This window comes from Delphinapterus leucas, chromosome 10 (genome assembly GCF_059928025.1).
Source record: "Delphinapterus leucas isolate spDelLeu-1000000601 "Yukka" chromosome 10, BTC_Dleu_Yukka2, whole genome shotgun sequence".
NCBI classification, from domain to species: domain Eukaryota; kingdom Metazoa; phylum Chordata; class Mammalia; order Artiodactyla; family Monodontidae; genus Delphinapterus; species Delphinapterus leucas.
Window position 1 is genome coordinate 98,200,008 of NC_143138.1, and position 24,531 is coordinate 98,224,538.

The 24,531-nt window shown below is 55.8% G+C and overlaps 1 protein-coding gene across 1 annotated transcript in view; it reads right to left on the minus strand.

Annotated features, from left to right (window-relative positions):
• The window catches only part of ATP2B2 (ATPase plasma membrane Ca2+ transporting 2), a 211,144-nt gene that overhangs the window by 14,118 nt on the left and 172,495 nt on the right, over window positions 1–24,531 (minus strand). The window contains exons 12-20 of the mRNA XM_089919712.1: window positions 19,562–19,803; window positions 18,423–18,657; window positions 9,916–10,095; window positions 9,631–9,718; window positions 5,631–5,737; window positions 4,962–5,153; window positions 2,520–2,733; window positions 741–952; window positions 485–592 (exon numbers count right to left, since the gene is read on the minus strand). Coding sequence (XP_089775838.1) covers window positions 485–592; window positions 741–952; window positions 2,520–2,733; window positions 4,962–5,153; window positions 5,631–5,737; window positions 9,631–9,718; window positions 9,916–10,095; window positions 18,423–18,657; window positions 19,562–19,803 — 1,578 coding nt within the window. The remainder of the gene's footprint in view (window positions 1–484; window positions 593–740; window positions 953–2,519; window positions 2,734–4,961; window positions 5,154–5,630; window positions 5,738–9,630; window positions 9,719–9,915; window positions 10,096–18,422; window positions 18,658–19,561; window positions 19,804–24,531) is intronic.

Here is a 24,531-nt window from a genome sequence, read left to right on the forward strand (position 1 = left end):
GGTGTCACAGCACCTACTAATGCTCTTTACAACAAGCCGGCTTCGAGCTCTGAGCCTTGGCTGGCCATGGCATCTAGTTAGAGCTTAATAACATCGCGCTTGTTACATTTTTTTTGGTTAGCTTCTGTTTATGACAAGTGATACTGATTTTCCAATCATATCTATAATATAAATTACCTTTTGAAATAAATTTCAGTTAGAAAAACAGATGTGACTAAAAGAAAGTATCAAGTAAATAACAGGATCAGCGGGGTGTATAGACAGAAGCAAAAATCACAGTGGCGATACCCAAATGACCAGCATCCGAGACCTGGGCCAAACCCCCATTGCTCCGGTCCCCAGAGACGGGGAGGCCCTTGCCCGGAGCCAGACAGCTAATCCATGGAGGAGCCATGACCCATTCCTGGGGCTCCTGGATTCCCCGTCCAGTGTTCTTTCCCTTCCCCTGCTGAGAGGCCCCTCCTGCAGCTCCCCCAGCACTCACCTGGCCCCAGACAAGCTCTCCTAACCCGATGAATATGCACCACAACCACTGGTCCAGCTGCAGCGGGGAGCAGCTGAACGGTTTCCCGCCAAACTGCACGATCACTATCTGGAGGCCACAGGGAGCAGAGACAGAGACAGAGGGACAGGCCGTCAGGGGCCAGCTCGGAGGTCTGGGCTCTCAGGGCACTGCCGAGGGGCTCCGGCTGCCCGCTGCCCTCGGCCCACCCCGGCCAGGTCAGGGTGGGGCCTGGTACCTGGATGGTGAAGGTGCCCAGCACAATGGTGCAGAAGATGGGGTTCCGGAAGATGCCGTCGAAGACGTTGCGCTCGCCGTGGATCTTGCGGGCGTTGATCTCGTTGAAGAGCTGCATCATGACGAAGGTGTTGAAGATGATGGTGTAGTGCTCGGAGGGTGGCGAGTGCAGGGGCGCGTTCCTCCCGCTGTCGATCTGGAACATCTTCTCGCCTGCCAAGCCGAGAGGGCGCGAGCCGGGCTGAGGGACGGAGCTGGGGGGACGCCTGGCCCTGCGTGGGGGCCTCTTCTGAGCAGCCGGGTGGGTCACCCAGATGCGGGAGGTGCTCTCTGGACACTGGGGGGCAGGTGGGCCTGAGCTGTGGGGTGTAAGTGAAGGGGTAACAAAACCCTTTCTCCTCTAGGGGAGAAAGGCCTTGGATGGACTTTCTTCCACTTTTTCTGCAGAAATCTGATAAAGGTGGGAGGCCAGCTGTGCTACAAGGCGACAGGGCTTATAAAAAGCAACCCCTGGTTGGCAAACTCATCCGGACTGGGAGGATGTAGAGTGACCTCGGAATACCTGGCGGGAGACCATGGCTTTGGGTCCCCCCGAAAGTCTTGCTGCTTGTAACTGAGCACGTCCTTGCTGAGACCTCTGGAAGTGCAAGGGGCTGTTACAGGAGAGACCAGTTCCTGCATGGAGGCTGGAGCTTCCAGGCCAGGCTGGCTCTGGACTCACCCAGGTGGCCTAACTCTGCTGTGTGGACACCCACCCGCGGCATGCCTGATGCCGTCCTGCGTCCTTTTGCAAACTGCATGAGCTGGTGCTGGGAGGGTTTGTGGGGTTTTCTGAGTGTGAGGATCTAGCTGAGTCCAGGACCGCCCAGAGCAGGCGCTCAAGTGGGGAAGCCAGCGAGTAGAGCAGGAGCCCACCACGCCCCACTCTCTCCCCAGCCTGACAGCTTTCTCCGAGTCTCTACTAATTCTGCATTCCCCAAACATCCTCCAAAGCTTTTCATGATCATCTTTGCAACCGCCCTGCCAACACAACGGAAAGGAACTGCACTCTGAGGAATGGGATCGTGTCCCATCGCCATCTGTACTCTGGACTTGAGGGCAAGGGCTCGTTGGCATTGAAAACCCAGCTCAGAGAGGCTCTGGGGACTCCAAGCTGGCCCCAACTTGCCGTGTGGCTGTGGGCCAGCTCCTGCCCGCCTCTGGGCCTGTCCAGGTGCCAGGGGTGGGCTTCGCCCGGATCAGCTCTGAAGCACCCTGGAAGCCAGGCCAGTCTTAGAACCAGCTAGGGTGCCACCTCAGACTGGCTGTGTGCCCTCTGGCAAGTCACCTCCCCTCTCTGTGCTCGGTGCCCTCATTGTCATGGGGGTTGGTGGTAGAGGGTCCTAAATAAACGTGTTGTGGAAACAGCTGGCGGGTAGGCAGGCATGCGGCTCTTTTCTGAGGATGGCGTGGTGAGGATCCTTCCAAGTGTGGGAGCAATGAGAGAAGGGGCTGGCCACTCCCCCTAGAGCTTCAGGCTCTTGCGGGGCTGACGTGAGGCACCACCTTGCACTGTGTACACAGTGTCTGGAGCTGTCATCAGTGGAAAAATCCCTGGCTTTGGAGTCAGCCAGACCTGGGGCAGGGCCAGTCTCTACCCAAGATTTGCTGTGTGACCCTGAGCAACTAACTTCACCTCCCTAGGCCTCCATCACCTCACCAGCACACAGGCAGGCAGCTGTGAATCCAGAGCACGGGGTCTGGGCCATGGTGTCCCCGGTGGGCAGGGTGGGGGACTCACCAACAAAAAGCAGGGTGAAGATGAGGGTTAGCTGGTAGACGGCGTGGCCCAGGATGTTCTTCATCATGGTCCGCGAGATGAGGGGCTTGTTGCGGCCGTACGGCTTCCTCAGAAGCAGGCTCTCCGTGGGTGGCTCGGTGGCCAGCGCCAGCGAGGCGAACGTGTCCATGATGAGGTTCACCCAGAGCATCTGCACGGCCTTCAGAGGGGAGTCCTGGGGATAGCGAGTGGAGAGGGGGCTGTCACGGCGCGGCCGGCCCACCTGCTGGCCCGAAGTGCCCGGGGTGGGGCTCCTTCCTGAGGTGTCAGCAGCTTCCCACCGGAGCCTTGAGGCCGGCTCTCCTGTGGGTCTTCCGCGGCTGGCTCACCCCCTGGGTTCCAGAACAGACGTGGAGCAGGTTTGCTAGGCCTTCCCTGGGGAACAGCCCAGACCCGCCCACTTCAGACCTGTCTTCTCCCACAAGGAGAAAATTGAGCCCCAGGCCCGATGGCCACCAGTTCCACAGCCCAGGCCCCGTAAATACAGCCACATCCCCGCCATCTTCCCTCCTCCGCCTCTCCAGCCCCCGTCTGGACGAGCCTCTCTTCCAGGCTAAGGTCACGACCCTCCCACAACCACCTCCCGCCCAGACCCCACCTCCTCTGCTTCCCGCTACCTCTTTCCCCTCGACCACCAATGGCTCGGGCCTCTCCTATCCCACAAACAATGCCTGGGACCCTGTCCCTTTTTTACTACCACCCAATTTCTCTTTACCTCTTGTGTTTACTTGAAGCAATTATTATGTGTGTCTGTGATGCCAAAAATAATGTATTTTCCTGGTAGAAAATTTGGGCAAGTAAGGAACAGAAGAAGCTAAAACTCATCAACATTCACCATTTACGGGTTCCCACCGTGCACATTCTGGTGTGGAGCCCCACGCTTCTCTCTGGCTGAGACAGGGATCACATATTCATACTGTCTGCGCACAGTCGTACCATGTGGTCTACACTGCCCGAGCACCTCCTCCAGGAAGCCCGCAGATCCTATACACCCAGCAGCCTGGACTGAGCTGGCTCCTGAGGCCCCTCCGCCTACGCCTTACACACTCACTCATCTCCTAGATATTTATCACCGCCCCTCGTCCAGGCCACCTCTCCCACCTCTGCCCGGGCTCAGTCACACTCCCCACTCCCCTCAGCTTCCTCCTGCCCATCAGCCTCCTCTATGCACCGTGGGGTCAGGGCCCCCATCTCCCCACCAAGGCCTTCACAACCCTGCCGCCAACTCAATCCAAGACCTCAGGCAAACTGACAGCCCCCTTGGCACCTCAGTTTCCTCATCTGGCACCAGCTGGTCTCCAAGAAGCCTGGTGTGAGCAGCTGTACCATGGGAGTGTCCCTCAAGCCACCACTAGAGGGAGCCCCTTGTCCACAGAGCAGGAGACAACCCTTGGTGCCTCAGTTTCCTCATCTGGCACCAGCTGGTCTCCAAGAAGTCTGGTGTGAGCAGCTGTACCATTGGAGTGTCCCTCAAGCCACCACTAGAGGGAGCCTCTTGTCCACAGAGCAGGAGACAAGGAAGGCACTTATGAGCAGAAGGGACCCCCGCCTCCACCCCGCCCTAGGCACCGCCCAGGGCTCTCACTCAGGGCTGGGGTGTTGGGTGCTGCCACGTGCACCCTCAAGGGCTCAGAGTACAACAGAGGGGACAGCATTCCCAGGGCCACACAGCTCTTCAGGGCAGTGCTGGCCTCTGGGCCTCTGTTGTGCTCTTATGGGCAGGACCTTGCCTGCCCACCTGGTTCTGGGAGGGGCCAGGCCTCGGAACACCTGCCCTCTCCTGGTCAGGCCCTGTTGGGGTGAGGCAGGAGGCTGTGCGAGCAATGGCAGGTGCCTGGCAGGCCCATTCTCTGAGGCTCGGTTTCTGCCTCTCTGAAATGGGGATCACCACAGTTCCCGCCTCGTGAGGCGGCTGAGGAAGCAGTGAGGCTGCAGGTGCTGGGGCCTGCCTGTCAGCTCCACGAGGCTCAGGAACCCCAGCACAGAGGCCTTTCCCAACGCACTCCACGCCGGAGCTGAGGCTCCTAGGGCCCTGCCAGCTCTGCAACCCCAGCTGGCTGCCTGTCCTGCCCCGGCCTCTCTCTGGCCCTTTATGTGGCCAGGGGTCCTGCCTTCCCTTGAGGATCACCTCTCCTGCCTCTTGGAGCAACGGCCAGGCCTGTGCCTGGGTCAGGCATATGTGGAGGTGGGCCTGGCATCTCCACTTGCTGGGTGACCTTGGGCAAATCCCGCCACCTCTCTGAGCCTCATTTCCTGCACCCTGTGGGGCTGGCGCCTACGTGGGTGGGTCTGTGATGCAGCTCCTGGCCCTCAGCGTGCAGGTGTGACGATCTGGGACACCCCGTGTGGGTGTCCGCCCTCCCCAGGCTTCGGCCTGCGCCATCCCGCCCCTGGAGGACCCACCTGCGTGATGCAGGCGCCCGTGAAGGCCACGATCACGGCCACCACGTTGACCGTCAGCTGGAACTGCAGGAATTTGGAGATGCTGTCGTAGACATTGCGGCCCCACATCACCGCCTTGACGATGCTGCTGAAGTTGTCGTCCGTCAGGATGATGTCCGAGGCCTCCTTGGCCACATCCGTGCCTGCGATGCCCTGTGAGGATGGGGACAGAAGCCTGGGTGGGGCGACCGGAGAGGCGAGCAGCGCTAGCGAAACTGTCCTCACCCCTACACCAGCCCCTGCACACACACACCCACCCCGCACCGCCAGGCCACACGAGGCATGCACGTGCGTGCACACGCATGCACACCACAGCCCTGCTCCTCACAGACCCAGCCCTGAGGCCAACAGTCTGCCTTCAGGAAGGGGGGCCCTCCACTCCCTCCCCCTCCCTCCCCTCCCTCCCTCCCCCAGACCCATCGCTACAGGAAGCCCCCTCTACCCTTCCAGGGAGACCCGGAGGCCAGGCCGAGCCTCAAGAGTGCTGGGAGCATCAGGTGGACGGAGGGTGGGTGGAGTGTGCACTGGGGGTGCTGCACTCCCTGCAGGAGGCTGTGTGGTCCACGCTCCCCTAACCCCCTGCCTGCGGGCTCCTGCCGGACTCTGCCCCGGGCCCCCGCGAGCTCCTACCATGGCGAAGCCCACATCGGCCTTCTTGAGCGCGGGCCCATCGTTGGTGCCGTCCCCCGTCACGGCCACCACCTGCCGCTGCTCCGTGTGTGTGCTGTCGATGATGCCTGTGGGTGGGGTGAGCATGTACTGAGGGCCCTGGGACTCCCAGCGGGGCGGGGACAGCCTCCTCTCTGGCCCCTGCCGGGCCACCCCCTCCCGTCGAGCTTCTTCCCAGCACCTGCAGGGGACGTGGGGCCCCTGAGTCCGGGGCCGGCTGCGGCCCGCTGTGGTCCGGGCCTGTCGCCTCTCCAGCATCCTCTTTGCTTTCTGCAGCCCGTGGCCACAGCGGCCGCCGCCCTGGCCGGACGCACCTCCGCTCTGCCTATACCCCAGGGGCCCCTCTGCCCTCCTGGGGCACCAGGGTTTGGCCGGGGGGCCTACTATGTGCTCCCTCAGCACCGTCTGCCTGGGGGTGGGGCGGGCGGTGTCAGCCACACCTGAGGAGGCCTGGGCTCTGCCGTTTGCCAATGACTGCTCTCCAGACGTTCATCCTCAGTAAAACCTTCAGCAAATAACAGAGCGAACAGATGACACACGGCCCCTGTCACTGCTCTGGGGCCAGTAGAAAAGGATGCGTGATAGAAGTCGTCACTGGGTGTGTGTGGAGTTTGCGGGGTCCCAAGCAGAGACATCCATGGCAGGACAGAAACTCGGGTGTCAACCTTGATACATCCCTGTCCCTTTCCGCACATCAGATGCATCACTGCGTCTGAGGGTCCTACAGCCCCGAAGCCCCACTGGGATCCTTATCCTCCTCTCCGCCACCCCACATGCAGTGCCTCCACTCCCCCCTCCCTAACACCAGGATCCCCTCCAATCTTTTTTTTTTTTTTTTCGGTATGCAGGCCTCTCACTGCTGTGGCCTCTCCCGTTGCAGAGCACAGGCTCTGGACGCGCAGGCTCAGTGGCCATGGCTCATAGGGCCCAGCCGCTCCGCGGCATGTGGGATCTTCCCGGACCGGGGCACGAACCCGTGTCCCCTGCATCGGCAGAGCGGACTCTCAACCACTGCGCCACCAGGGAAGCCCTCCCCTCCGATCGTCATAGCAGCCCCAGGGCCTTTCTCTCTGACACCTGAGTCTGAACCGGGCTCCCAGCACCAGCTGAGAGTCATACTCTCACTGCCCTCAGCCTCAGGATGACGCCGAGTTCTCGGCTCTACCCGCTTGGTCCTCCGTGGTCACACCCCGCCCATTCTCTGATCTCTTCCCTCCCCCAGCCACCCCCAGCCTGTGCTTCTGCCACGGGAACGGCTCTCCGTCCCATGCAGCTGGCCAGCTGCCTGTCTTTGCACAGGCTGTTCCCTGGGCCAGCCGTCCCGTCACCCAGTCACCCGGTCTCAGCCCGGCTACTGCTTTCCCTGGGAAGCCTTTGTGACACCCTGAGGACCCCCGCCCACCCTAATCAGGTCCCTTTTGCTCCCACACGTGTGTCCTGCAATTGGCAAACCGCAGCAGGCTCTGGAAGGAGGGAATGAGTTCCCTGACCTGGGGCACTGTACCCCCAGACCCTGTCTCCCCACAGCTCCCTGCAAGGGTCAAAGCTCCACCCTCTTCAAGGTCTGGCTTCAGGACGTGTGCACCGGAAGTCCTCCTGGCCGCTCCCCCAAGCTGTTCTGCTGCCCCGGATTATCCAATCTCTGTGCACTTGGCATTTGAGGCCTTCACTCCCCCGGTTCCCTGGGCCCTCCTGGGTGCTTCTCCGAGGCAAGGAGGGGGCCAGTTTTCCCCTGTGGCTCCCCAGGCTGGCCCAGCTCTCCTACAGCTCCCGATAGAGGGGGGAGCTGCAAGAGCCCCTTCCCCCAGACCTCTTTCCCCCACCACCAGTGCTGACACGCCCCGCAGTGCATGGTCCCCAGGGACCTCCCTGTGGCCGACTCCTATGGTTCCTGTCCTATCTCTGGACCTCTCAGCAGCTATTCACACCGTGGACCACGCCTTCCCCCTCAGCAGGCCTCCTTCCTCGGCCTGCTTGTCCCCCGACCCCTCTGGCTGCCTCTTCTTGGTGACAGACCCGCTGACAGGTCTCAGCCTCTGCTCACCGCTCAGGTGGGAGGTTCCTGGGTCCAGCAGCTCCTCTGCTTACCCCCACTCATCACACCCCACCTATGTCTTCATGGGGGGCCAGCTCTCTCTCCTGAGCCCTGACTCCATGGACATCTCCACTTGGATGTCAGAGGGCCTCCAGCTCGGCCTCCTAAAGCAAGTGCATCAGTTTCCCCTCAGATTGGTCCCTTGTGCGACTCCTGACACCTAGCTGCCCCCTTGTAAACTGTGCAGCAGGCTCTCAAGCAGGTATAGACTGAGCAATCCTGGACTCCCCTCTCCCCCATCCCTCCACCCCATCTGAACAATCGCCGGGCCCAGGCCCTTCCTGCCCACAAAGAGTTCTCAGACCCGTCCCCTTCCAGTGCACCTGCACTGTCACCACCCCTGCCCAGGTGTCACCGCTCACAGCTGGACAGTCCTGGTGGGCCCTCTGCTTCCAGGCCACTCTCCACACAGCGGCAGGGAGGGTGCTTTCCCCTTCAAGGTCCTCCCTCGGCTCCCCACCTGGGCTAACTGTGCAGGTCACCACTTGGCGTTCAAGGCCCTATGTGATCTGATGCTGGCACCCCCTTCTCTGGCCTCCTCCTCTTGTCTCTCTCTCTCTCTCGCTTGAGGCTCCAGCCCAGACAACTGAACTTCTTTCAAGTCCTTGAAAGTGCCTGGAAATCTCTGCCTCTGGGCTTTCATAGTGTAGTTCCCTGTCCTGCCTGAAACACAGGCCCTTCCCCCTGGCCCCCCATCCCACCTTCCACGGCCTGCAATATGACACCCTCCCCAGCTCGAGTTAGAGGCCAGCAGAGGGCCCAGATCACCCTTCTCTCCCACCAGTGCAGCCTTTAGCTCTACGTAGGGAAACCACCTATTCAATGTCTGCTGGATAAAACCTGGACCATAAATTCCAAGACGGGAGGACCATGTTGGCCAAGACCTGGGCCTGGCACATACTAGATCCTCAGTAAACATTTATCAAGGGAATGAGTGAATGAATGAGTGCATGATTGAATAGGAACTGGGGATGGGTTGGGGGTGGTCTCCTGCTTGGGTATCTGTGGTTCTGGGGCTTTGTGTTTCTGTTCCAAGGCCAGATCTGCCTTCCTTAATGTCTTTGGGCAGCACCTTTAGGAGAGGAATCCAAGATGCCCTAGGGATGACCTCAGCCAGAAACCTTCCCCCTACGGCCATTTTACAGATGGAAAAATTGAGCCCTGGTGCTGGGCAATTGCCCAAGGCCACAGAGCAGGGCAGGGGCAGAGTCTGGATTTAAACCCAGGCCTATGGGACTCTGAAAGTGCCCAGCATCTGACCAGCCAGATGAGCTCAGCGAGGGGTGTGCCCTCTCCCTGGAGGGACTCAGGGAAGAAGGACACTGGGTTTTGGCTCATTTCTCAGATTGCTATTCCCAGGACAGCCCATTCCCGGCGTCCTGGTTACACATGTCAGATAGCATCCTTAGAGAACAGGCAGACCAAGGGTCTCAAACTCACAAGCTCTGGGGCCAGACTGAGAACATAAGTAAATGAAATGGGCAGAGTGTCAGACAGCAGTGGTTAAGACGGCATCAAATGGGAGCAAGGAGGGTCTGTATAAAGTCATTCAACTTGAACATTGAAAAAGACACACCACCCAAATAAACTCGTCTGTGGGCCCCATTCAGCCCTCAGGCCATGAGCTTTGGCCCCTGGATAGGCAATCCCATTGCTGCCCATGGGAGGTGGGGCCCAGGGAGCAGATTCGCCGCCTCCTTATTTCACTGTGGCCCTTAGCAGGCCTCCCAGGGCGTCCCCAGGTGCGGGGAGCCCCAGGCAAGAGCCCCTCCCATCCTGGAAAGAAGCTGAAGGCACCAGGACAGGAAGGCCCGGGGAGGCCTGGCGCCCGGGCCTCAGAGCTGCCCGTGCCCGCCCAAGTCTTACCTTTGACCAGGGTATGCTTGTCCGTGGGGGAGGAGCGAGCCAGCACCCGCAGCTTTGGCCAGATCTTGTCGATTCGTTCCTGCTCAATCTGGAGAGGGATGGGGGAGGGGCGGGTCAGTGGGGCGGGGAGAGAAACTGAGGCCCAGAGAAGGGAGGGGACTTGCCTCGATCACTGGGCTCTGAGTGGCACACTGGCTGGCTGCTGGAGCTTCATGCATGCCCATGCCTCCCAGCTCCCCATCCAAAGCCCTGCCCTCTGAGGACCCTCTGCACTGGGCCACATACCTCCCCTTTCTCGTTGCGGATTCTCCGGTTGAACTCCTTGCCCTCAAGGCACAGGAAGTCCTCCCCAGGATGGATGATGCCACACTTGATGGCGATGGCCCGGGCTGTGTTGATATTGTCACCGGTGACCATGCGGACAGTGATGCCTGCTCGCTGGCACTTGCGGATGGCTTCCGGGACCTGGGCGGGAGGGCACGTGCCATGGAGTGGACATCATCTCGTGCAGTCCCTCCCTGCCCTCACGGATTCCAGAGTGAGCCCTGCTCACAGGCAACGCCACTGTAAGGGGCCTAGATGACCAGGAGGTACTGATGGCACACAGACCATCTCCTCCTTTCCTGGGGCCGTGGTAGGCATTGTTAATCGATCACAGCACCCTCTGATGAAACCCTGATGTGGTCTCACAATTCTTTTCTGCAGTGTCCCAGACAGCCACGGCCTATCACCCATGATACTGCATCCTAAGATGAAACCATCGGCTATCCTGACCTGGACAAGGACTTTGAGAAAGACCACAATAAACGTCCTCTTGGATATGGCCCCAGGCAAGAGTACAGAACACTCCACTGCTGAACAGGATCATGTCCCTGCTTCATCAACATGCACGTTTCCTGCAAACTCAATGATAAATATGTTTGTGTGTCTTCAGTTTTTTGCCAGGGGGGCGGGCAGGGGAAGGACATTGCATTTTAGGATAATTTATTTATATAATGTGACATTGGCTTAGAATAAATGTGAATGATTAGGCTTTGTGTAAAATATGACATCTCCCTGCGAGAGTAAGGGCTGCCTACTGCCCTCTCTGTAATAATAGACTGACATCTGGGCCATTTAGGCCAGAGCAGACCCAGCCAATCAGAAGCTGTCCACCCCCCCCCACCTTTGCAGGGCGCTGGATCTGCCCAGCAATTAGGATGCAAAAACCAGACTGGAATCTAAAAAAAAAAAAAGGTTCTGAAGAACCTAGGGGCAGGACAGGAATAAAGACACAGATGTAGAGAATGGACTTGAGGACACGGGGAGGGGGAAGGGTAAGCTGGGACGAAGTGAGAGGGTGGCATGGACATATATACACTACCAAATGTAAAATAGATAGCCGGTGGGAAGCAGCCGCATAGCACAGGGAGATCATCTCGGCGCTTTGTGACCACCTAGAGGGGTGGGACAGGGAGGGTGGGAGGGAGACGCAAGAGGGAGGGAATATGGGGATATATGTATACGTATAGCTGATTCACTTTGTTATACAGCAGAAACTAACACACCATTGTAAAGTAATTATACTCCAACAAAGATGTTAAAACAAAACAAAAAAACCCAGCCTGGAGCTGCCATGGCCCTTCACACACAGCACAGATCAACTGAACAAGCGATTCTCACCCAGTGACAAATAATAAAATAATAAGGCAATATTTGCTGTAAAATGTCCTTCAGTGGGAGAGGACACGTCAAGGGCAGAAAATCCAGTTGTACTAAAAGTACTTTAGAATCTCAGACCTGGTGGGAAGGGGGGCCTGAATCCGACTCTCCTCTTCCACATCCTGGGGTCTGAGAACTCACTTCCACCCCGACCCTGACAAGTCACTGCTGAGAGAGTTTAAAGGTGTCACGGGCTGAATTGTGTCGTTTCCCCGCCCCCTCCCTCCCCCACCCCAGAAAGCTCTTCACACCCAGTACCTCAGAATGTGACCTTCCTTGGAGACAGGCTCTTTATAGAGGTAATCAAGTTAAGATGAGGCCATTAGGGTGGGCCTGCATCCAATGTGACTCGTGTCCTCATAAAGAGGGGAAATCTGGACAGAAACACACACACACAGGGAAGATATCATCATGGGAAGAGGCAGGGAGAGATCTGGGCGATGCTGCTACATGCTAGCAGTGCTGAAGACTGCCAGCTTGTCACCGGAAGCTGGGGGAGAGGCCCGCGGCCGAGCCTCCCTCACAGCCCTCAGAAGGAACCAACCCTGCCGACACCTCGATCTCAGACCTCCAGCCTCCAGAACCAGGAGACAACGCAATTCCGCTGTTGGTGGTACTCTGTAATGGCAGCCCTAGCAAAGAGTGCAAGGAGCTAGAACGCTGGTCCAAAACCTGACTGCGGACAACTTATGCCCACCGGTCCCTTTCTGCACTCAGGAATTTTAAGAACAAGAACTGACACTGAAAGTATCTTGCCTCTATCCACACCCCGTCCACACCACCATCTCAAGCAGAGGTCACTGCCCAGTCCCTTCCCAGTCTCCCTGCCTCTGGCCCCGCCTCTTCCATCTTGCCCCTACCCTGACCACCAGCTACCTGCCCCAGGTTTAGCCTGTGTGCCGCTCCCTTTCTGGGCCTTCACCCCGCCGCTGATAGAGAAAATCCCAACTCCCGAGCACGGCCATCCTGCGGTGGAGTGAGAAACAAATGCCAGGCACAGGCAGGGCCTAGGTCAAGGTTAGGGGAGGCCCCTCCAGCTCCCCGAGTTCTCTAACAGGCTGGCTCTGTGGTGGCAGGTAGTGATCTCCCTGTTGTTGAAGGGCTGGAGCGGGGCGAGCTGATCATGGGCCTCCTCTCAGTGTATTTCCAGAGTCTGGGGAGGAGCCTTCTGGGGCCCACTCAGGGCTTGGGGCCACGTGAGCAAGGCTTCTGCCTCGTGCCATGGCGGCTGCTCACATAACCAAACGTGACCTCCTTTTATAGAGCCGGAGGGAGTGGGGATGTGGAAGGTCCAAGATCCCGTTTACATAATTTATCGATGTCCTCACAATGGCTGTAACCTGGCTGCAGCCCCCTGCCGTCTCCTGGCCCAGGGGACAGGAAAGAGCCGCTGTTCTTTTGGGAACACACACCTCATCTGGCTTCTGCCCTGAAAGGAATAATTTAGGTTATGCTTGTTTAAAAGATGCTTGGAGTTGGAAGGGACTCTGGGTCATGACTCTGACCCTCTGCTCATTGCCTAGATCTCCTCCCACACATCCCTGACAGATGGTCAGAGAGCCTCTACTTACTTGCCTCTGTTGACAAGGTGCTCATCCCCTCTATGGTTGACTGCTCTAAGGTAGAACAAGTCTATTGTATCCTTTCACATAATCTTTCCGTTTTTAAAAAATTAATTTATTTTTGGCTGCGTTGGGCCTTCATTGCTGCGTGCAGGCTTTCTCTAGTTGTGGTGAGCGTGGGCTACTCTTCGTTGCAGTGCACGGGCTTCTCATTGTGCTGGCTTCTCTTGTTGTGGGGCACAGGCTCTAGGTGCGTGGGCTTCAGTAGTTGTGGCACGCGGGCTCAGGAGTTGTGGCACGTGGGCTCTAGACTGCAGGCTCAGTAGTTGTGGCTCACGGGTTTAGTTGCTCCGCGGCATGTGGGATCTTCCCGGACCAGGGCTCGAACCCATGTCCCCTGCATTGGCAGGCGGATTCTTAACCACTGCACCACCAGGGAAGTCCCCCTTTCACATAATCGTTCTTTTTTCGGATAAGAGAGCAGTGACTTTGGGTCAGACCCATTCTCTTGTACAGAGACAGGGTCTTTGGTAAAGATGTGTACAAAGAGTTCTGGGAGCACAGCGGAGCACACTGTTACTTTAGAAGGAAGTGTGTGGGGAGAAGAAATCTGTGGGAGCTTCCTGGAGGAGGGGATACTTGATCTGCTTCTTTTCAGCCAACACTAACTGAGGCTCTGATGCCTGGCACTGTGCCCATGCTGGGGCTGCAGAGATGACCAGTTCATTGTGGTCCTGGCTGCAGACAACTGTCCCGTGAGGTACACAGAGAAGGGGAGGGTACTGCAGACACTGCTGCGGGTGATCTGGGTGGCTGAGGCCAGGGGAAGATGTGGGGTAGGGGCCGGTGGCCTTGGAGCTGGAGAGGGGCTTCAGGTCCAAAGGTGTGGGAGTCAGGGCCTTGTTCCTTCAGGCCTGGGAGGCATGGCAAGTTCTGAACTGGGAGTGAGGTGATGGGTGCCATGTTTTAGGAAGACTTCTGTTTTCAAGACTGTCTCAGGAAGCTGAAATCTGCCTGCTTGGAATCCCTACCCTCTGGGCTTCCACTGAACAAGCCAGACTGGGAAAAAAGGAGGAGGCTAATTTTTATGGTCCGCACACTTTACTCTGTGCAGTGGAAGTGTCTCTGCCCTGTGGAGAGAGGGCTCAGGGGCCAAAAGGCTGGGCTGGGCTTTGCCCTGGGCTCCCACCTAAGCCTTGGTTTCCTCATCTGTAAAATGGAGTGATAGCCTCCGCCCTTCACTGAGGCTGGAGAATTCTGTGACAGCAGCAAAGGTCACCAAGCTCAGGGCCAGCACATGTTGGTGATGTGTGGGTGGAGGAGGCTGGCAAGATGCTTGACCCCGGGCTCCCTTGTTTGCTCTTTCCGCTTCAGGGTGGGTACAGGGACACAGAGGAAGGATACAGATGCAGGGTGTGTGATGGGGGTGCAGCGGGCATCTAGAGCACTTGGAGGCGCAGGTGTCTGGGGCGGTGGGATGGGCTGGGCTCCCCACCATGACCCTTGGATCAGGTATATTAAGGGCCTGTGACCTGCCTTGAAGGTGTGGGGGGGATTCAGGACAGATCTGGAAACACCGGAGGAGCCTCCCCTGGCCACCAAGAGTTACTCCACTTCCTTTATAGGCAATGGGCCCCTAACTGGATGACCTTGTCGTGCTTCAGTCCTGTCTGGTTTGTACACTCTGGAAGGTTTTACACCTTCGTTTCACTAGGCTATGGGTCTGGAGGGCAGGGGCTGCCAGCCGCTCAGAACCCTCTCAGGGGCCTCGTGCAGGGTAGGTGCTTGGTCAATGTGGGTCACTGTGAAACACCTTTGTGCTTAAGTCCCTCGAAGCCTGACCCGGGTGAATGGATTTGGACGGGCACATGCAAACCCTCTACAGTTTGGCTCCAAGCTCCCTTCCCAGCCTCTTCTCTCATAAACCCAGCTAGGGTTTTCACTAGTCCCCAAACACGTAGCATCCCTCCCCACCTCTGTGCTTTTGCCTGTGCTGTCCCCTCTGCCTGGGATGCCCTCTCCCCCTGGGATGCCCTCTCTCCCTGAATCTCTGTGTGTCACAAATCTTTCCCATCTTGCACATGAAATGCTCTCTGTTCAGCAAGCTATCCTTGGTCCCTCCAACCCAGTGGGACACCTCCTGCAGCTGCTCAGCCCTTCCTTTTATCGCTTCACTCACTCATTTATGCAACGAACAGCTATGGAACATCTAACTGTTCCGGGCAGGGAGGGTGCAGAGAGGATGAAGACCCGAGCCCCAGAGGCATTGATCTGGTTGAAATGTGCTTTCCCCATAGATAAAATAGCCGTAAAAAAAGATTCCTTCTTTTGCTAAAATTATCCTAGATATTTCTCACTGAGGAAAACCAGCCAGGAAATGGGTGCTTCCTGTTTTCATTAAATAAAGGCTTTTAAACATCTGTTGTTTGTGGCGACAGCAGTTGTCTGTGACTTCGAGGGTTCCAAACAGCCCCGGATAACCCGGCAAATCGCAGGCCGCTGCTCTCCTGATGGCTTCATCCTCAGTGGCTTCCATCAGACTTGGAAAAGGCACCACTGTAGCATCTTGGGGGAGGGGGATTTGCAACCCTGTTTTTATCTGTTCTGTCCTTTGTCTTCTCAAGGGAGGAAGGGAATAGGAGCTTCTTTCCCTTGACAGACGGGGAAACTAAGGGAGGGAGGCCGAGTTTCTTTTCCTGCAGCAAATGAATCTGACCAGGCTTGTGGGACCCTAGAGGCGGTCTGGGTGGGGATTTTTTTCTCTGGCCGGCCTCACGGTTGTCCTGGCAACATACACACACATGCTCACCAGAGGCAGGGACCCTCTCCAAAGGTCACCCGAGAAACTGGTGACTGTGGCTGCCTCGGAGGTGGTCACTGGGGTCTGGTGGTGGCATGGGGGGCTACTTCACCCTGTTTGTGCTATCGAACCTTTTGAATTTGGCGATGATATATCACCAAGCCTAAAACAACCAAACAAATCAAAAACCATACCTGCCTGTCTCCTGAGGCTCTGCGTCCACCCCCACCCCATGGGAGATGCTGAGTCAACAGGTCAGAGCTTTAATACTTTCTTTTGTTTTTCTTTTTTTCCCTGTGCCATGCAGCATGCGGGGATCTTAGTTCCCTGTCCAGGGATAGAACCCATGCCCCCTGCAGTGGAAGCCCGGAGTCCTAACCACTGGACTGCCAGGGAAGTCCCTGAGCTTTCATACTTTCAGGCAGCATCACCAGTAACTCCACTGTGCCCCTCACTTGTTGACGTCCAACTTTCTTATTGTTCAGATGGAAAAACTGAGGCCCGGGGCAGTGATACACCGGAGGTCTTCTGTGAAGGAGCGGCAGGGGCGGGATGAGAACCCATGTCCCTAGACTGCTGTGTCCCTCCAGTACGTCCCTGTCCTCCAACACAGTTACAGCTTCCAAATCCACATCCCAGGGTGAGCCCAGGGGAGAGAGAAGGTCACCCACAGGGATGTGTTGACGGAGGGAAGCAAAGAAAGGCATGAGAGTAAGCCTCCCAGGCAGCTGGCTCAGAACCTTAGAGCTGGATGGGACCTGAGGGGCCCCCAGGCCGACCACCCATTTTACAGATGAGGGGACTGAGGCACAGAGAGGAGAAGTGGCTTGTTAGTGGCAGAGCTGGGGTTGGAACCAGGCCCCCTTTCTCCGACATAGGCTGAACGTGTTCCCAGCCCTGCTGTTTTAGGCTTGGGGTGGGAGTGAGGAGGTATGTGTGTGTGTGTGTGTGTGCATGTGTGTAGAATACTATTATTGTCCCTAGTCTTCAGATGAGGAAATGGAGGCTCAGAGAGGTTACGTAACTGGCCCAAGGTCACACAGCTCGTAATGCCACGGGACTCAAAATCCCAGGTCTATCTGATGCCCGAACTCACCCTTTTGACCCCTCTCCCTGCTGCCTAAATGTGAAAGTCCACGTCTGTGACCTTCAAGTTTCACTTAGTCTTTGGAACGCAGAGTCTTAAAACAGAGGGGCCAGGAGCTTGGAGGGCATCTTGCCTGCTCCCTTTCACTTGAAAGAAGGGGACATGGAGGCTCCAGGAGGAGCAGGGAACAGCCAGAGGCCCCGGAGGATGGTGTCAGGGTAAGCGGGGGACACTGAAGTTGCCCTTGGTGGAGGAAGGCGGCCCTGAGACAGGCTGGGACCTGGGACCGTTTGCTGCAGTGCTTGCACCTGGACAGACGTCTCCTCAAGCAACGACATACAAAGAAACTATAAGCGACCAAAAATAACCGCGTGCATGCCCATTTGGGGCAAATTATAGACAACAAGATACAAAAAAGACCAAAAGAACGCAACTGCCACTTCACAAGAGTTGAGAGCAAAAGCAGGGTACTGGGCATGCCCCCTGCACACAGCACCACCAAAGGGGTGGGCAGACCACCTAAGCCCCCCCTTCGGCCCGACCCCTGGACACACCCCTACCGTCACCCCACAGAAGGAGCCAAGAGCAAAGGAACCTGTTACTTGTTCTCACTCCCCCCTGCTGCAGCAGGAGCCCCAATAAAGCCTTGCCTGAATTTCTTGTATGGCCTCCTATCAATTTCTATTGATTAAGGGGGCCAAGAATCCTGGTCAGAAACAGTCCCAAGGGGCAGCATCACCAAATCCCACTGCCAAGGCCAATCTGGGCCCAGCAGCATTAGTCCTCGAGGAAGAGGAGGCCAGCCGCTCCTGTGCCTTGCCTCCCGGGCTCCCAGGGTGAGCTCGCTCACTCTGCCTGCCCACAGCAGCATTTCGGAGATTCGAGGCAGCTCTCTCCTCTTCCCACACCCTCTTCCCAGCCTGGGCAGCTCGACCGACCACGCACGTCCCATCCTTCCCCAACCCTGCAAATTCCCGGCACTGAATTCTTGGCTTTCCCCCCAGATGCAGATTCAGCTAAAGGAGACTGAAGACCCACTGTCATCTGAGCACCCCAGTAGGTGCACATATTACATCACTTTTCTCGATCTTTACGGGGAGGGGATGCTGTCACCCGCCCCTTCCCTTCTGCTTGAGAATTTGACCTTTGGTTAACTTTCCAGCTCTGTTCCCCTGGAAACCTGATAGAGGCAGACTGCCCGCTGCATCACTAGGGAAAACTAACTAGTAAACTTGGTCTGGATGGGGAGAACTCTAAATGCTGATGGGGATGCCCACATTTGGGGTCTTCTTGAGTGTGGTAACCTTTGTTATTGGGTGTCTCCTTTGCAGGGACCCTTGAATCTGGGCCTATGGGTTTGGACAGGAGATCCTGGCTCCTCTGAGGCTTCTAGGGCAGGGCAGCCTTCACGGTAGAGCAACGCCGGCTGGCAGGCTGTGGGTTGCACCCCATGTCCCAAGCAGGTAAGTGTGGCTATGCTAGCCTTAAGAGCCTGAATGTTTAGGAGTAGGTACAGAGAAGACCCCGTGGGCCTTGCAGGGAAACTGAGGCTTAGAGGGGTGAGGCGACGTACTCCAGGTCACCCAGCAGGCTAGACACCCAGCTTCACCCCCTTCCCCAAGCTCCACGGCGGGGCACCTGCCTCGGGCCGCACGGGGTCCTCGATGCCCACCACGCAGATACAGGTGAGGTCGTTGAGGATGTCATTCTCGTTGTCCCAGTCGGGCTCGGGGCTGCCGGGTAAGTCGCGGTAAGCCACGCAGATGGTGCGGAGCCCGTCGCAGGCCATGGGCTCAATCACCTTCTTCACCATCTCATCCCGGTCGCGGGGCCGGAAGACCCGGGGCTCACCCGCCCCGTTGAGGATTTTGCAGCACCTGGGGGAGGTGGGAGGGGGCCGGGTAAGGTCCAGCCAAGGGCCCAAAGACCCTCCCTCTGACGGGCTCGGAGCTCACCCCCACCTCCCCAGTGACGGACGTCCCACTGGCCGTGGTTGGTCATCCAGGGCTCGTCCAGACCATCTCCCATAATGCTTCAGGGGTGGTCCTGGCCCCTGGGCCCCAGGCAGGGATGAAATCAGGACCAGCCAAAAAGAAATCAGGCGGCCTTGTTGTAATATCTGCCCCAGGCCATTTCAGCAAGAGCAGATCTACTTTGCTCTGTTTCATCTTCACAAGATTTCATCTGAAAAAAATAGTTCCACAGCGAAAATGGTTTTCAGAGGGCATGAAACCTCCGCTAGTGGTTCCTGACCCTGCCTGCGCATCAGGATGGCTTGGGAAAGCACTGAATAAACCCCCCCGACACACACACACTGCGGGCCCCACGCCAGAGGTTCCAATTCAGTTTGTTGGGGGCAAGTCCAGGAATCAGTGGTTTTTTTTTAAAGCTCCCTGGGGCGATTCTATGTGTGACCAGGGTTGAGTCCCCCTCAAGGTACAAATGGGTAAACTGGGGCCCAGAGAGGGGGGCTGACTTGCTTAGTTCTCCAGGCTTACTTCTGGCACCTGGAGTCAGAGGACACCTGCTCACAGTGAAAAGTCACGCCGTCTACCAACTCCACACTCAGGGGAGTGACGTGAGGGGCTCTGACAGGGATAATGGGAAGAACTTCCTGATGAGCCAGTGACTTAGGGAGGACTCCCTGCAGAAACCTTTAAGAGGAAACAGTAGCAAAAGCCCTGGGGGAGGGCACGTGCAGGCGGTCTTGCTGCGGGACCCTCCCCGCGGTCTGTGCCTGCGCCCCCCGCCCCCCCCCCCCCCCGCTCCCGCACCGCTTACTTCTTGAGCACGATCTCCGAAGCGCCCTTGCTGTACATGCGGAAGCTCTCGTCGGGCAGCTTGATTACGGTGCTCATGGACTTGCGCACGGAGTTGAAGGTGTAGACCTTGTACAGCTTCTCCTCCGGCATCTGGCTGCGCACAGACTCGTAGTCCTGCTTCAGGTCCAGCACGAAGCCCAGCAGGCCGCACTCTGTTTTGTTGCCCACCTGCTTGGGCAGGGCGCCCTCCTTCTCCGGGGGCTGCGGGGAGAGGAGGGGTGCTCACCAGGCTGCCGCTTGCCTGTGGGTGGGGCCACCCCTCCCCCCCACCTCAGGCTTCTGCGTCCCAGACCCAATCCGGGCTCTGTTTGAAGGGAATTAAGCAAGATCAGCTGTTTAAAAATTATGAACTATGTCAAAAATAAACCTGTGACCGAATGATAAAAAAAATTTGTGCACAGACCCTCCAGTTCTGGAGAACCTTAGTTCTACGCCATGTTTGCTTCAGATTTTTCTTTTTTAAGAAGTAAAGCCTAACAGATAAAGTTGAACCCCCCATGTACCCCTCTGCATCTGCATAACGCACCCCTTGTCCCAGAAAGAAACTCTAACTTAAATTTGGCATTAATCCTTGCCCTGTGTGTTTTAACTTTTTATTTCGAGATAGTGCTAGTTTCACAGGCAATAAGAAATAACACAGAGAGATGTCACACATCCTTCATCCCGTTTCCCCCAGTGCTCACTTCCTGTATGACTGTAGCACAATGGCACAACCAAGATGTTGACACTGATACAATCTAACCCGCTGGATTCAGATTTCACCAGTTTTAGTGTACTCCTGTGTGTGCGTGCGTGTGTGTATGTGTGCGTGTGTGCGTGTGTGTGTGTGTGTGTGCGTGTGTGTGTGTTTAGTTCTGAGCAACGGCATCACATGTAGATTCCCATGACAACCGTCATCAAGACACACAACAGTTTATCACAGCACTCCCTGTGCCACCCTTATATGACTGCAGTCACCTCCCTCCCTTCCCCGTCCCTGCCCCTGGCAACCACTAAGCTGTTCTCCAGCCCCATGATTCTGTCATTTTGAGCATGTTATATAAATGGAATCATACAGTATGTAACCTTCGGAGACGGGCTTCTTTTCACTCAGCACAATCCCCTGGCAATGCAGACAAGCTGTTGCATGTGTCAGGAGCGTGTTCCTTTTCATGACTGGGTAGTATTCTGTGCTCTGGATGCAATGTCCCTTGTGACTTCAGTCGAGGTTGAACCAAATGCAACTGCTATTTTGGTACGTCACAATGGCCAACCATTGGCAATTTCATGTAGTTTGACCTAACGTACATATGTGCAGCACTGTTTTGCATGTTGAAAACGTCATGTAAGGAGGCTGTACATATTCTTCCGTAGCTTGCTTCACTCATGGAACGTTCAATTTTTGAGAGTCATCCCCATTCACAGTGTTAGTTCATTTCTTTTTAACTGGACACCACAGCCCCTGCCCTGAGCCTCAGTCAAACCACCGACCACATCTCCCCAGCGCCTCTCACTTCTTCGTGCGGCTGCCCGAACACGAGCTGTTTCATGCCTCTGTGCCTTCACCCCTGCTTCCTCCTTCCCTGCCAGGCAAAATCCTCCTTGCCCTTTAAGGACCAGCACAGATATTTCCTTGTCTTTGAGAATTGCTTTGTGGGTTTGTCACCCCGAGTAGGAGTTGCTGTATTCTTTCCCCCCTGGGTTCTCGGGGCAGCACAGAGCCCGGCACACAGTAGGCATTTACTCATTGTTTGCTGGGTGGCTCAACGCAGGCCAGTCTGGGGTGCGGGAGGCACAGGCGAATGGGTAAGAACGAGACGCCTCCACGTGGGCGCTAATGGTGGGACTGGCAGGCGGCTGAGGGAAGTTCATAAGGCAGGTAAACTCACCTCCCATGGGCAGCCGCCACACGTGCATATACACACTCAGACCACTGGTATAAAATTAACGTGCAGCGACTCAGGTGGAGCTGGCTTTGGGAGTGGTAAAAGCCACCACGGATAAACCCAAAGACCAGAGAGATATTGAAGAGGAATAATATCTATGAGCATTCTGTGTCCCCCGACCCCGCCATGAGGGGTTCTTTGTGGGTCTCAGACCAGCCTTGCACAGGAACCCTTCGTGTTGTTCCAAAGAGCAGCAGGCAAGAAGATGGAGTCTAGAAGATGCTGCATGGACTGGCTGTGAGGGGGGCAGGATGGCAATAGGATATGTCCCTGGCCAACTGCCCCATCCACAGTTAGGACTCGGGCCCTGGGAGCAGACCCGAGCCCTGTCGGGTCATTGGCATTGGCCTAGGCGTACATACCCTTAGACCCTAAGCTCTTGTCCTCAGTTTCCCCATCTGTAAAATGGAGAGGCTCTAGCTGATGATTTCTAGCTGAGAGAAAGATCAACCCACTCCTTCAAGTGGATGGTGGATGGTGGTGAAGGATGGTAGAGCAAGGCAGAGCTGCAGGTCCCTCAGAGGGGGTCTGGGGGCCACGGGTCAAGCCTTAGAACACCCTCCCTGCTCCATGCCATGTTCAACTACGTCCAGGCATCATGGGCCTTGGAAGCCTCCCCACACCCAAGCTCTTCGGTGGGATTTGATCTGGAAGCAGAGGAATCTGACAGTTTCCCCTTTCTGATGTTTGGGAAAAGAAATTCAAAGTACGCCCCTTAGTCTCTGCAGTATGCAGTTATGTTGTGTTTTTAAAATTTATATATTTATTTACTTATCATTTTTTTTTTACAATTTTATAATTAACCTTCTGGTGATTTCCAGGGTTTTATGTATCTTCCACAACAGTTTTTTCCCTTCCACTGATGAAAGAAGATGATGACATGGAAGACTAAAATAAAAATGCCTAATTACTTATTCGCCCAAGAGAGCTAAGCAGTTATGCCTGTGAAACAGGCAGCATTTCATTACCCTCTGTGAAATATTTTAATTTTCCCCTAAAAGGATTTCAAACAATCTATGGTTGCAAATGGCAGAGCTGCCTCCTCCGTAATTCAATTTGTTATCATGAACTTGAGCTCTAAAATCGCCTACGTGCATTATTAAGAAGCAGGGACCGGCCCCTTTTTTCTTTTGGCTTTTTTTATCTTGACAAACCCAGAGGTTTTACTATTGCTGTAGACTCTCCATGAGGCTTGCTCTCCAGGGCTCTAATTCTGTAAGGGAGTTAAGGCGTTGGTTTTGAGGGGCAGGAAGCAGGCCCGGGGGGAAGTGATTTGCTCCTCATCACAGACCTGCAGGGGGGCAGGCCTGGGGCTACCCCCAATTCCCCTGATTCCTAGTGCCACACCGTATCCAGCACATTTCCCTGTATGGGCACTAAGCCCTTTGGGAGTGCTGGGTGCAGCTATGGGTGTAACTTTGAGAGGACAATTCATGCTCCTGTTTTGGGATGCTTGACCAAGAGCTCCTGTTTTGGGATGCTTGACCAAGAGCTAAGACCAAGGAATGATGACTTGAAGAGTGACAAGTTATAAATAACATCTGCAAAAATGAGATGAAAAGAAACATAGCTAGCAGGTACTGCCTCACACTCATGAGGATGGCCATTATCCAAAACAAAACAGAAAACAAGTGCTGGCGAGGATGTGGAGAAATTGGAACCCTTGTGCACTGTTGGTGGGAATGTAAGATGGTGCAGCTACTGTGGAAACCAGTGTGGAGGTTCCTCAAAAACCTGCACATAGAATTACCATATGATCCAGCAATTTTACTTCTGGGTATACACCCAAAGGAACTGAAAGCGAGAGACCTGAGAAGATATTTGTACACCTGTGTCCACAGCAGGATTATTCACAGTAGCAAAAAGGTGGACGCAACCCAAGTGTCCACTGACAGATGAAGAGATAAGCAAAATGTGATCTACACATACAGTGGAATATTATTCAGCCTTAAAAAGGAAGGAAATTCTGACGCATGTTACAACATGGATGAACCTTGAGGACATTATGCTAAGTGAAATAAGCCAGACAAAAAAGGACAGATACTGTGTGATTCCACTTACACGAGGTCCCTTGAGTAGTCAAATTTATAGACACAGAAAGTAGAAGGGTGGGCGCCAGGGGCTGGGGGAGGGGGGGAGGAGTTAGTGTCTGATGGGGACAGAGCTGCACTTGGGGAAGATGAAATGTTCTGGAGATGGGTGGTGGTGATGGTTGTACAATGTGAATGTACTTGATGACACTGAACTGTACACTAAAATGGCTAAGATGATAAATTTTAAGTTACGTGTATTTTACTACAATATTAAAACATCCTCAACACCCCGTCCTCCCTGTGCCCCCAAACGCGGCAACCATTGCACGGTGATTCGCAGCAACTCCCATAGGATGCCGATTGTGGGAGCGCATTAGAAATGACTTTTTGCTTGCTGGCTGTCTCTGGTGGCCTAGCCCCCTCCCCTCCCCCCTTGAGGACAGGCACTGGCAGACGAGCCTCCCCGATGCCCAGATGGACCACCAGGCAGCCTCGGCAGCTGCAGCGGTGACTTTGCTAGCTCTTTACCAAGCTCTGCACGTGCGTCCTCGGTTGCATCTTCATGGCTCCCTAGGGGTCGGGCTGTTATTATTCCCATGTGCACAGGGAGGCCTGGAGAAACCAGGTCACACAGCTAGTAAGTGGCCGAGCTAGGATTTGACCCCAGCGGTTCTCAGCTCTGAGCCCACACAGCAAACGCCCTGCCTCTCTTCACTAGCATTTGAGATGGTTGCTTAACTAGGTAACTGGTGGGTGATTGGTTTAGAGCCCATGGTCGGGGGTTGGGGGGGAGGGCTGTCTTGCTTATCTCTGCTTCCCACTTGGGGTAATTAATGAATATGCGTTGAATGAATAAATGAATAATTTGGTGTCTGTGGGTGTGGAGAGCTGCTGATGGGAGGCCAGGTGGGATGGGATTTTGTCAGAATTTTGGCCTCCGGAATTGTCATCTGAGGGTCTGCCTCCCCAGG